Source organism: Sciurus carolinensis, chromosome 17 (assembly GCF_902686445.1).
Source record: "Sciurus carolinensis chromosome 17, mSciCar1.2, whole genome shotgun sequence".
NCBI classification, from domain to species: domain Eukaryota; kingdom Metazoa; phylum Chordata; class Mammalia; order Rodentia; family Sciuridae; genus Sciurus; species Sciurus carolinensis.
In genome coordinates this window covers 18882594-18896659 of record NC_062229.1, presented here as the reverse complement: position 1 = coordinate 18896659, position 14066 = coordinate 18882594, and the positions used below count along the sequence as shown (strand labels likewise).

The 14066-nt window shown below is 40.0% G+C and overlaps 1 protein-coding gene across 1 annotated transcript; it reads right to left on the bottom strand.

The window, feature by feature from the left end:
* Nucleotides 1–3578: 3578 nt before the first annotated feature.
* LOC124968194 (olfactory receptor 7C2-like) lies at nt 3579–8867 on the bottom strand. Its single transcript, XM_047530489.1, has 2 exons — nt 7942–8867; nt 3579–3621 (listed from the first exon to the last, which is right to left on the bottom strand). The coding sequence occupies exons 1-2, from the start codon at nt 8865–8867 to the stop codon at nt 3579–3581; spliced, it is 969 nt and encodes a 322-aa protein (XP_047386445.1).
* Between the last annotated feature and the right edge of the window lie 5199 nt (nt 8868–14066).

Sequence of the window (14066 nt, the reverse complement as noted above, 5' to 3'; positions counted from 1 at the left end):
TCCTGAGAGATTTATTTACTCCAATCCCCCTAGGCAGAGAGCTCAGCAGCTCCATTCCTCAAAAATAGTAAGAAATAATGTTTTGTGATTTTCTGCATTCAAACCTAACCTGATTTCTCAACCAGGAAGAAAAAGGGTTAAAAGAGTCCTGGGTGATCCTCCCTCCCCACTGCCTGGCCTTGCTGAAGCCTGCATTGGAATGTAGGCTGCAGCAGTCTCAGCGGAAAGGGGAGTAACCTGAAGTTAAAAAAAAAAAAAAAAAAATGTGTTCGTTTTAAACTCCTGGGCCGCTACACAGAACTAATTCATTCTCTAGGATTCTTGTTTTGTTTTGTTTTTTCTCTAATGCTGTATTTTGAGCTCATAATTTTGATCCTGCATACCTAGGTAATGATTTTTTTTTGATCAGTTCTATTTTTATTCAACTAGAGTATTTGAACATCTGTTACATTGCAATGGAGATTCACCTATAAAGTTACAAGGCCTTTGATTTTGTATTATTTGTATGGTGCTAATGTCATGTTTTGTCTGTATCAAAACTGAGCGCTCCTAAAATTAAAATTTAAAAATGGATCCAAATACTTTTATTCACGTGATTTAAAAAGGTTCAATTTAAATTGGGTAAACTAAAAAGTAAAATATCTTTAGAAATAACTTGCAAGTCTCCAGGTGGTCAAACTAATGAAATGTTGATGTTAAACAATGTCTAATATCAATTGTTTCTAAGACTTTTCTTCAACAGGAAAGAGACAGCAAATACTGTTCAGGACACTTGTCTGATATCTTGGTTTTTACAGAATAAGTGAATTAGAGTTAACATGTATGGGATTACTCAAATGTGTTTGTTGGTGACATCTGATTAATTTGCAAACTTAAAATGTTCATTGTTAAATAACATCAAGTACTTTTAACTCCTTAAATTACATGGGGTAACATACTTAAACATTATTGGTGTTTTCATAAGTTGGTAAATTAAAAAGAGTTTAAAACTGCTTTGTGTCATTACTAAAAACAAGGTTATTAAAAGTTATGTTCTAACAGATAAAACCTCAACTCGGAGTGTGAGTGTTCCATCTGCTCCCTTACCACTTCCCCTGCTCCCCCTCCAGTTCTGCTAAGCTTCAAGGAGCTCTTAGATATGGATTTAGAGCTACCATCTCCCCTTTCACTGTGTTTCAATTAGAGTACTATAACCACAAAGTATTTTATCTTGTTAAATCGGAGTAATTTGTCTAAATTCAAAAATTTCATAAGAGTTGTTTCAGAATGTGGACAAAAGGGGTCAACAGATAGGAAAGAGAAAAATAAAACGTTCTGGGTTTGAAAATATATTTAATAAAAAAAAAAAATGTTTCTGGGTAAGAAAGTGCCTGTGTGGGAATACATGAGGGTCTAAGTAAGTGCTAAGAAAGTCTGTGTGTAAGTAAAGGGCAAGTTTCAACAAGTCTGTGTGTAACTAAGTTGGTTATGTGTATGTGAGACAGCTAAAGCTATTTAAGGTGTTTCCTAAGGTGAAATACTAATGTTCTGATATAAGTCAAAGTTTAATCTATATGGTAAAATGACATGGTAAAATAACAAGGATTTCTTAGAAACACTAATTTACTCTTAACTTTGTGTCTATTAAGTTTTATTCTTTAAAACAATTAGTCTTAAAAATTGGGGTTTATACAATTATGGTTAAACAACTGTTAAGAGTATTGTACTATGTTACAGAGTCTAAATTTTTCTTTAAAAACTAAATATAGTAAAATTAAAGTGTCAAGGTAATCGTAAAATGGTCACTCCTTGTATATTAAATGTATTCATATTTCCCAGGTATACAAGTTTTTTAAGCAGGAAATTTGTCAAGCTGCTATTCTCCAGAATAAACTTGTCTGTACTGGTAATATTAAACTTAAAGAGTACATTTTATTGGGGATTTATTTCTATCATTTAATGTTCTATTATGGGACATATTATCAGTAAGGTATATGTAAATTGGTTACTTATTTCACTGAGATAAAATTTAAATGTAAATGTATATCTAAGAGTTAGTGACAGCCTGATTTGTTTAAAGGTTCACATTGTAGAAGGTAAAAACATATTGCTACACAAAAAAAAGTTAAAAGCTCTCTCAGCCTTTCTTTGATTGATTCCTGTTCTGGATAATGTTAGACTGTGCTAACTAATATTCATAGGGACTCAGAAATCAATATATGTAACTTCTTAAAATGACATTTAAGAAAATGTATAATGTACAATAGCAAAAATTGGACAACAATGACTGAGATTGGGGTCCCTGACTTCATGACTGTAGCATGTCTGGTACCTGGGAGTGTTCCTGTGTAGGAGCACAAGATGCCTAACTGCTGTGGCAGTAGCTCCCTGGGGAGGCTCTGTACAGGAGTCCTATCAGCTCTTACATTGATCTCAGGCACACAGTTCTTGGGCAGAAAGAAATTGTTTTGCTAGATAACCAGTGTTTCATCAGTTCCCTTCTCTAGTTCCTGCCCACCTTACAGTAACTTTGGACAGTGGACTTCTTTGAGAGCTACACGGGGTTCCTAACATTGCACTTTGCAGTTTTGGGAAAAAGATATGTAGATGTTCTAGTCTCTGTAACTCTCCTGAAAACAAAGAATAATGCTTACATAGCCTTTAACCTAATAATAAGACATGTATAAATGTTGCTAACATAACTCTTTAGATCTGCATTTCCATCAGAGAACAGAGCTCCATCTGATCTCAGCTTAATCTTCAAAATCGGTGTTTAAACCTTTATTTTCTAATACTTTGACCCTCACTGAACTTAAAAATTTGGTCATGCTGGTCATGGCAAAAGGGACAAAAATTAGTTTTAGGATTAGAACATTTTACTTAAGACTTGTGAAGAGCCCTGCCTTACCTGAGATAAGGCTCTGCCTCACCCTGCTACATGTTAGAATGACTCCAAAGTAAGGCAGGCTTTAACTCATTTAAAGTTGTGCTCAAAAGTTTGATGTTTGTTGTAAAGATTACTGTGATCTGAAAACAGGGTATATGTAGAACTCAGCCAAAATTCAATATAACTATTATACAGCTAAATATGTTTTTACTCTTGCTAATTTCACTGTGTAAAACTGTGCCTGTTACTATTTTGCAGAAGTAGCTGCTTCCAGAAAATACAACCCTAGGTAACTTGTGATAATAGGCCATCACCTTCAAAAACAGATAGTAGTGGTAGTACTTTAATACAAGGGTAAATGACTGTAAAGTTTATGGACATTAAAGTTAAAGCCCACAGCTCCCACCCTATTCTCCCGGAGGAAGATCCAGACCCCCTTCTTGTTAACCTCCCTCCTTATATGCAAGCCCCTATTCCTCCTCAGGACCAGGACTGCAGACTGCGAACAGAGAGAAGCCGGCGCAGCCAGAAATGAGGAAGAAAGAACTGGCTCGGGAGGGCTGGCAAGGTGAACGCGGAGCTGAGCCCAGCGGGCAGCGGCCCCTCCCAACCAGAAACTCCAGATTCCACAATTGCTCTGCACTCCGAGAAACTGGGCCGCCAGACAATGCTGCAATCCCTAACGTCAATATTGAACCTTCTCTACAGTGATTTATATAATCGGAAAAATCAAAATGCTAAGTTTTCCGACAACCCTAAAGACTTGATTCCCTTTTAGATAGTGTCATGTTCACTCATCAACCTATTGGGATGACTGTCAGCAGCTACTCCGGAGTTCTGTTCACAACCGAGGAGCGGTGAAAGAATCCAGATAGAGGCCAGAAGTTGGTCCCCAAGACGATGACAACCTACTGTAAACCTGACTTAATTAATGCTTCTTCCCCTTGTCCGGTCTCCGTGAATTATGGGACTACAATACGGCTGAAGGTAGGGAGAGACGCCGGGTTTATCGCCAGACTCTAATGGGGGTCTCCTGGCAGCAGCTCGTAAACCCACTAATTGGCCAAAGTGTATTCATCATGCAAGAAAAACGGAAGACCCTCGCTTATGTAGAAAGATTAATGGAGCATTTAGACGGTATACTCCTATGAATCCAGAGTCCCCAGAGAATCAGGCAGCAGTAGTAACGAGCTTTGTTAACCAGGCAGCACCAGATATAAGGCGTAAGTTACAAAAATAGAGGATTAGAAGGGAAAAGTATTCAAGACTTAATGAGAATAGCCCAGTGGGTATTCAATAACAGAGATGCACCAGAGGAAAAGCAGCTTAGGGCTACTAGGGAAATAACCAAAGCATTAGCAGTAGCAGTGCAGGGAGGGAGAGCAGAAAAAGAAGGAAACAGACTCCCGAGTAATCGACCACAACTTGGGAACTCCAGAGTGCATGATCTGGGTCGGAATCAGTGCACTTCCTCCTTACAGACAATGGTATACGGTGCTGGATTTAAAAGATGCCTTTTTCAGCTTGCCTCTAGCTCCAAAGAGCCAAGAGCTATTTGCCTTTGAATGGACAGACATTGATGAGGGTATCAATGGACAACTTACCTGGACGAGATTGCCGCAGGGATTCAAAATTCTCCCACCTTGTTGGACGAAGCTCTACATGAGGACTTAGGCACCCTCAGTCCTCAACCCTGCTGCACTGCTTCCTGACCCTGACCTGGACACACCCATACATGACTGCTCGGAAATCCTAGCCCAGGTTCATGGGCTTAAAGAAGACCTGCAAGATCATCCGCTGCTTGATGTAGATGCAGTATGGTTCACAGATGGGAGCAGCTTTCTACATCAGGGTCAAAGGTATGTGGGTGCAGCAGTAGTGACTGAGACAGAGGTAATTTGGGCTGAGCCTCTACCAATAGGCACCTCTGCCCAGAAGGCAGAACTGATAACCATGACTAAGGCTCTAACGATGGGAAAAGACAAAAAAAAAAAAAATTGACTGTATACATGGACAGTCATTATGCCTTGCAACTGCCCATATTCATGGGGCTATTTACAGGGAAAGGGGAATGCTAACCGCAGAGGGGAAATCTATTAAAAACAAGGAAGAAATTGTGTCCCTGATAGACGCCCTCTGGTTACCCAAGAAATTGGCTATCGTACATTGCCCTGGGCATCAAAAACCATCTGATCCAGTATCCAGGGGCAACTGCACTGCTTAGTAGACAAGGTGGCACGTGAAGTAGCCCTCCAGAGAGACTTGATCACGGTTGCTCAACTCCCAGACTCTGGCTCACAAACCCTCCCAAAAGACCCAACCTACACGGAAGAGGACTTATCATGGATTCGCCAGCAACCACTAGCCCAATGCTTAGATGGATTGGGGAAAGACTCTGAAAACTGGATGATACTTCCAGAACTGATGGGGCAGAAAGTGTTGCGCAGGCTCCACCAGTCCACCCACATGGGGACAAGAAAATTACAGGACTTGATGCTGCAAGCAGGAATTAGAATTAAAGGTGTGAAAAATAAGATAGAACAGATTGTCAAAAGTTGCAGAGTTTGTAAGTTAACAAATGCAGGATATAGCAAGTGGGAATCAGGAAATAGATTAAGGGGGGATAGGCCAAGGGCATATTGGGAAGTTGATTTCACTGAAGTAAAACCTGGAAGGTATGGGTATAAATATCTATTAGTTTTTGTAGATACTTTTTCAGGATGGGTTGAAGCATTCCCCACCAAGCGGGAAACGGTGCAGATAGTGGCTAAAAAGATTTTAGAGGACCTCCTGCCAAGGTAAGGATTTTCTGTGATGATAGGGTCTGACAACGGGCCAGCGTTTACTTCACAGGTAAGTCAGGGGCTGGCTTCAGTACTTGGGGCAAATTGGAAACTGCATTGTGCTTATCGACCCCAAAGCTCAGGACAGGTAGAGAGAATGAACAGAACTTTAAAAGAGACCTTAACCAAATTAGCCCTGGAGACTGGCGGTAACTGGGTGACTCTCCTTCCCTATGCCCTATATCGGGTGCATAATTCTCCCTATAAGATGGGACTCACCCCTTATAAAATCATGTTTGGGACCCCGCCTCCAATACTCCCTGATCTGACTGAAAGAAAAAAAATGTAGATGATTTTGAACTTTTATCTTCCCTCCAGGCCCTGCAGAGGGCCCACAGAGAAGTCTGGCCTAAGCTCAAAAGTCTGTACGAGTCAGGCCACCTCCTGTTCCTCACAACTTCCACCCAGGTGATTGGGTCCTAGTGAAGCGACATCGACAGAGCAACTTGGAACCACGGTGGAAGGGCCCCTACATGGTCATTTTGACTAAACCCACCGCCCTCAAAGTCCACGGCATCGCCTCCTGGATTCATCACACCCACGCCAAGTTGACTGAACCCCTTTCCGACATCGTGCTTCCTGCCCTAGACGACTCTGCCTGGAGAGTGGACAGGTCTAAGGACAACCCGCTAAAGATCAAGCCTTGCCGCCATAGACTGTGACTATGTTCTTGCTTTTGATTTGTTCTTTTGTTCTGGCCATAACCATAGCTGTAGCTCCAGTTTTTGGAGCCACCAACTTCAGCCAATATCAGCCCATTAAGCAGCAAGAATTAGAACAATAGAGACCCAAGATTGGCTCTCTAAATGTTCTTGGAAAGGGGGGATGTTGAGAGCAGGGTGGTATCTGTGCTGCTAACTGTCTCAAGGACAAACAGGACTGCTGGGCCCCTGTGCTTACCAAGGTTGTTAAGAGATATTTGTCCGAGGAATGTGCGGTTGCCTGGAGACCTTATCCGTCAAGGACGGGAGCGGGGCTTAGCCCCGACTCATCTCCTACATAGTTCACCCCTTCCCTCCTCCCTTCTTCCACTAGGACCGTTCAGTTCTGACAGGACCCAATGAAAATCAAATAGATTGGCCGGACCCAACCAGAGGAGGTTTAGCTGTTCAAATGTTAACCAATTAAAAGAACACTGTAAAACTGCTTGCCTTTGATTATAAAACCCTGCTGACAAGGGCTCAGGGCCTCTCTTAGCATCACTGATTAAGGACGCAGAGGACCGGGTTCGAACTTGCTAATAAATGACTCTTTGCTTCTTGCATTGATCGTGGTCTCTGGTGGTCCTTGTGGGGTCTCGAGCCTTTGGGCACAACAGTAGAATCCCATAGTTCATAACGACTGATTATATAATCTTGGAAAACTAGAAGAGAGGAATGTGAGAGTCCCAGTAAAAAGAAAAGATAAACCTTTCTGCAGAAGTAAATATCAATTACCTTGATTTGATCATCACAGGTTCTACACATGCATGGAGATAACACACTGTGCCCCAGAAACACATACCAGTATCATGTATCAATAAAAATACAAATGTCCGTACCTCACTGTAGATAACTGAAAAAGAAAAAGCTCAGTTCCATTCATAAAAAATCTCAATGAATGTTGTATAGTGTACAGGTGATCTAATATGTTGCATCACAAACAGTCTTTAGTTTGGAATGAGGCCAAAAGAAGATGCTAAGAGTGAGTTGCCCTAAAATACTCAAAGGTATCTGCACCATTTAATGAAAGGGCCACACTCTCTGGTCTCCTGTGTGGTATACACTGTGATTCATGAAAGATGTGCATTGACCTTTTCTCTGAGATGCATCATCTTGCTGAGGACTCTCTGCATGGAAATGTTATTGACCCTGATTTGATCCTTACACATTGTGCACATATACTGATCATCACAGAGTGCCTCATCAAGATATACCATTATTCCATATCAATAAGAAATGTATATAAGTAAAAAACCCAAACAATATTGCAGATAACAGAGAATGCCCAGTTGAGTTCATTCAAAGTTGAAATTATTAGTTAGTGAGTAAAAAGGATGATACAATATATAGAAATATGAACAATTGATAGGGTGGGAGAATCACAAAGGAAGATGCCAAAAATGAGTTGCCTTAAAATACACAAAGCAGAGGTAGCCATAGCGTTGGATGGAGAGGGTGAGGCTCTGTGGTCTCCAGTATGGAGCCTATTGTGACTCATGAGAGACGTGCATCAAACCTTTTGCTGAGAGGCACCATCTTGCTGAGGATTGAGATCAGGGCCTCCTTGATGTTCCTGTTCCTCAGGCTGTAGATGAAAGGGTTCAGCATGGGGGTGACCATGGTATACATCACTGAGGCCATCAGACTCATCCTAGAGGATGGTGTGGCTACAGAACTGAAATACACCCCAAGGCCAGTGCCATAGAACAAGGAGACCACCAGGAGGTGAGACCCACAGGTGGAAAAGGCTTTGTACTTTCCTCTGTCTGATGAGATCCTCAGGATGGAGGGGAAAATCTGAGAGTAGGAGAAGAGGATGCCAGTGAGAGGGAAAACACACAGGACAGTGGCCACAGAGTACACAACCACGTTATTGATGAGGGTATCAGAGCAGGCGAGCTTCAGAACTTCAGGAAGATCACAGAAAAAGTGAGGGATTTTCCTGTTTGTGCAAAAGGACAGTCTCAAAATGGTCAAGGTGTCTGGCAGGCAGCCCAGGATACTGACCAACCAGGATCCCAGAACCATGAGCTGGCAGAGTCGTGGGTTCATGATGGTCATGTAGTGCAGGGGGTGACAGATGGCCACGAAGCGGTCATAGGCCATCACTGCCAGGAGCAAATTGTCCTGGCTTCCAAACACAAGAAAAAAATAAATCTGTGAGATGCAGCCTGCAAAGGTGATAACTCTACTCTGCGTCTGGATGTTCCTCAGAGCATTGGGGATGGTGGTGGAGGTGAAACCAATGTCAGCCAGGGACAGGTTGGAGAGGAAGAAGTACATGGGCGTGTGCAGGTGGGAGTCTGAGATGGTGGCCAGGATGATGAGCAGGTTCCCCAGCACAGTGACCAGGTACATGGAGAGAAGCAGGCCAAAGAGGAGAGACTGCAGGTCAGGATCATCTGTGAATCCCAGGAGGAGGAAGTTTCCAACCCCTGTTTGGTTTTCTTTCTCCATGATGCTGGTGTGTTTTCACAGAAGGAGTGAGAGAAGGAACTCAAAATTTAATGCAACCAGTAGCTCAGGATGTTGTGGCAGGACTTCGTACTTTGAAAGGCAGGCTCAGCAACTTATTGAGATCCTGCTTCAAAATAAAAAATAACAAAGGAACTGTGCATGTTGCTCAGTGTTTAAGCACACCTGGGTTCAAATCATGTCACTTTATAGAAACCAAATCATAGAAGTCATTCCAGATAGGGATTTCCCAGGATGCCCCAACATATTCTATGGAAACCTTTGGAACATAGGAGATCATTTATTTTTGTCTTATCATTGGGTCTTTTTGCTGACATGTTTCAATTATTTTTAACCCCCCCAAAAAAAGAAACAAGTCAAGACCTTGCTCTAGGTCAGTGGTTATCAAATGGTGTCCCCAGGAGTAGCCACCTGGCAATCGTGTGAAATGTGCATTTTCATTCTCACCTGACCACGTGAACTTCATAGTCTAGATGTGAAGCAGCTCTCTCTTAGGAAGCCCTGGCAGGATTCAGATGCAGGATACACGTATTTGGGAAACAGGGAACTAGGGCTTACCTGCACTCACAGCACTCCTCCATCCCCAGGTGCTCTACTGTGTTCTGCCTCATGCACATGGGAATGAGCATCTTGTAGTTCCAGGCAGGTTGATCTGTCATGATAAGGCTCTTTGTTTTACTATGCTTCTTTCTTGTGATTTCTACATGTCTTATCCTTTGGATATTGAGGTTCTTTTGCTAGAAATGTCAACAGCTTCTGGTATTGCTGTTCTATTTCTATTTTATTTTAATCATCACTCTTAGTATATAGATTCAAGAATCATGGAATGTCTAAATAGAGAAATCCACAGTTTCTAAATGTAAGCATGAATCTTATGCACCTTAAAAGAATCACCTCAAAATATTCCATCATGTGGAAATGGCTCTTCAAACCTTTCCCACTCTGGATGCTTGCTTTCCTAATTTTCTTTATGAAGAAGACAGTTAAGGTGAATTTTAAGTTCATATTTTCTTCTCTTATGATAATCTGCAGATGATTTCTGTAGGTTCTTAAAATTCAGGTATTTCCTCTGCCACCTTCATAAGAGTAAGTGATTAAAACTGATCACATATGAGGCTTCCTGGTTCATATTTAAAAAAAAAATCCATCTTCTTCATGTATTTAAGAGTAGACAGTGTCACCTAGCAGTATTTCCCTCAGATTTTTATTCCTAATTCCAATTTATTCTTGTAGATGAATGTTAGAATCAGGCTACTTTTAAGCAAAATAGTATTATTACTTTATTGGAAATGTCCTTAAAATTTTAAACTAAGTTGAAAAGTTGTGAATCTGCACAACATTCAGATTCTCATATCAATAGTGGGAATTTACCTACAGGTAGTTCGATCCCTTTGTGGGTAAAGTTTCCCAGTTTTGAAGAGAAAATGTGGATTATGTTCATTTCTTTTCAATCATATTGAATGTATTTTAGGTTTAATGTTGTTAAGAATGATTGTTTCTACATTATATCTACTGTTTGGATTATATCCAGCAAATGTTTGGGCTTTATTTTGTGGTTGTTGATGAGGTAGCATGTAGTTTTTCTGGAATGTCTCACTAATTTCATATTTTTTTGTAATATTGTACTTCAAATAATATTAATTTATAACATTCAACACTTCTTTGGTTTTATTTTATTGCTTTGATATTGCAGATCCTTGTTAAGGTTTTGTGTAAGATATGGAATTATTTATATTTCCATGTAATATTGATGCTGAACTCATACAGAATTGCATGATATTAACTATGTAATTTTAGTCCTGGTAATGTATATTGCTTATTCCTGCATACTTTGGGACAGCTTTTTAAAATTTTCAGTAAGATTGTAATGAGTTATTAACCATTTTAAAAACATAATGTTAAAACCAGTCTCCATGTTCCCAAATAAATATCAAGCCTTCGCTGTGGGATGAGAGAGAAAGCAGCTATATAAAGAAAGCATAATATTAAAATAAAATAAAATTATACTTGGGCATAAATAATCTCTAAAAGTAGTGGAATATTTTTTGACTACAATTTTTTTGGTACAAGTAAAACAGAAACTTCAGTAATTAGAACTTTATATTGAAGATATCTGAAGGAAAATTATACCAGGTACAAAACTGCAAAATATTCTATTTGGTTAGTCAAAGTTAGTGTATTTCAATCATAAGCATTCATTTATGAATTATAGAAAGATTAATGCATTGCTGGGAAAGGGGTTGAGGGAGTTAAAGTCTCATAAAGAAAATGTGAAAAGGTATTAAATGTTTCAAAAGAATTTCATTCTTATCATTAATTTAAAAAGGTGAAATAAAAATAAGATTCCATTTTCTTTGAAGTAATCAAGAAGCCCTTTTTGAAAAACAGTAACCATGCTAAATTCTGTGATGGGCAAAGGAAGTGACATTTCAGGTACTGATATGAGTGGATACTTGGTTGTCTATTCTGGCCTGGAGAAATTAAATTCACGAATAGCCCTTTTACAAATTCTGCTAGAATCACCAGTAGATGACCGGGAATTCCTTGAGCAATGACATCATTGTTTCTTTTTGGAGTTGTTTCTTGGTATATCATATAAAAAACTGCAAATGAAAACATATGTCATCCATCTTTAAGAAATAGCAACTTCAAAATTTGAAACTATTGGGAATAAAAACACAATTAGGCAAAACTAAAGCATAAAATAAAGTTCATAGGAGAGCTACAGAACTAAAAAGGAGAAAGACCCTAGAATTGAAAAATGAATTCCAGAACTAATTCTATATCTTCCACAACTAGAAATGGTTAGATGTAATTTGAAATGAACGGGACAGAAACAGACCAGCAGAGGAAGGACCAGGGTCTGAGGTGCAGAAAATAAAATTCCACACATGTATGATTATGTCAAAAAGATCCTGATATAATATAAAAGTAAAATGCCTACTAAAACCCTACAAAATGACGAAAGGTAAACTGAAATGTCTAGGATGAGGAATGAGAAAAATGTGCACAGACATAAGGAAAATTTCAATCTTGCAATGTCATATTTCTTACGTGTATGAAGCTATCCCAGAGTACATAGTATGAAGCTATCCCACAGTAGAACTTATTTCTGGAATTTGTCCAAATTTGATGGAGGAAAACAAATCAACATCCAAGGAAAGAATTTTAAAAATTGCAAGATTTACCACCAAAAAATGCTCCAGTAGGACCCTGAGGTAGGAGCAGAAGAAGAATAAAGTAAAGTAAAGAAAAAAACACTATGTTTCTCATTGCTAATTATTGGTCGGTGCCCTGGAGGTTCAGAGCAATCCAATAGATGGTGCAAAAGACATCAGACACCTGAGTATGGAAAAGGCAAATTGTGTATTTGGGGACTGGTTTTGGTCAAATTCCATTGTTATATCAAGTGCATGTACAACAATGTACCAAGAAATCCCACCTATGTACAACCACAAAGCACAGTAAAAAACAGAGAAAAGGCAAGATGTCATTGTTGATGGAGGATGGACTGGTTGCAGATGACAAATCGGTAGCTGCAAACCAATTTTAACTCACGATGACTTTTTAGAGGCTGTTCATACAAAGCCAATGTGTAAAAAGCTGATGCCACTCCAGTTGCATTTTGACATGCTGGTGAATTTATTAGAAAATAGATCTCCAAGATTCCAAATATTCATCACATTTTCAACTCCTGGAATGGGGACTGGAATCTTACTAACACAAAACAAATGAGAGTTTTAATACATATAATTACTTGAGGACCTGTCTGTGTTCACCCTTGTGTTATGTTTTATATACATTAATTAATTTTATCATCAGACTGTTTTTATAGTTTGTCAACAAATGTGTTATAATAGTGGAATGATAATAATGAAGAAGAGGAGGCCATACCACCTGACAGAGAGTATTATCATTTTCTTCTGCTTGATTTGCTATAACTTTACCCCAATATGATTCCTATGAAGTGGACCCTATTATGATCCTTATTTTGTAGATATGGAAACAGATACAAAAACCATTCAATAACTTGATGTCAGAGGTTTTATGGATGAACTTGTGTTAACTACACAAGATACAAAAGGAGGTACCTTGAGTGAATGAAGGAGAAGGTTTATACGTATAAGGAAAAGAAGCTTCTCTAATACAGGAGAACAAAGCCACTTCTAGTGGCTCCAGAAAAGTGGTGGAGATGACTATGCAGGAAACACTTGAGAGATGGTCAATTCCATTATGAAGGCAAGATATCCTCAGAATGGGGTTCCAGGAAAGAGAAGTAAGATGGGAAGGAGCTGAGAGGGAGAGAAGTGGAGAGACACAGGAGCTGACTGTGCAGACTCCTCTAAGTAAGGGGCTCTCCTCACTGCAATGTCCTCACCCGGGCCACCAAGGCTCATCCTGTGAGCACTGTGCTGCCTCCTACCTGCTCCCACACCAGCAGCCCAAGGGGTGGTGAGCTCCTGCTCTTCCTTCCCTGGATGATGAGGGTCAGCTCAGCTCTGATGAAGGGCAGGAGATGGTGTCAGGCACGAGTGCTCTTTATGGTACAGGTGAAGCCACTCGTTTCTGGCTGGGCAGAACTCTGGTGACAGGTTCAAGGGCATATTTACTATTTCAGAACCTCAGGATGAATTCTCATGAATGCTCATTAAATTAATTGTTGCATTGTTACTCTAGTCTCTGAGCAATTGAGTTTCCATGAGTGAGGATACTAAACTATGTAGTTGTGCATACAGGTATTTTGCACCCCTGGGAAAAATCGTTTTGCCTGCTATGTTTGTCCTTCCCCTGGGCCTGTTTGCTTGTGATGTCCTTTTGTCTCTGGACTTGATCTTTACTGTTTATTGTCCTTCCTCATGTGTGTTCTTCAACTTGTGAGATGAAGTTTCCTTGTCTCTCTCAGGCCTGAGCAGGTAGTGTCCAAAGCCATGTGCATCCTGCACCTTAAGTGGGAGTTGAGTGCAGGACCACATCCAACTTCACACACAACTCTTCCAATGACCTTGCCAATGCTTCTGTATTCATTATTGGAAGTTTAGTGCAGATGAAGTTCCAGGCATTAGTTAAGGAAGTATATTGAGAGGTCGTTTCGCTGCAGAAGATGGAGTTTGTAGTTATCTAGAGATTTATAGTTTTCAAATAAGCTGGGTGCATTGTCTTCAGTACTCCAGTGAAGAGAGT

Excerpts from the sequence above, each read along its gene's own strand:
- LOC124968194 (XM_047530489.1), bottom strand. The coding sequence starts at position 8,867 with ATGGAGAAAGAAAACCAAACAGGGGTTGGAAACTTCCTCCTCCTGGGA. Across the intron at positions 3,622-7,941 it reads TCAATCCTCAGCAAGATGGT|GGTTGTCGGAAAACTTAGCA; the intron begins GCCTCTCAGCAA and ends TCAAGTCTTTAG.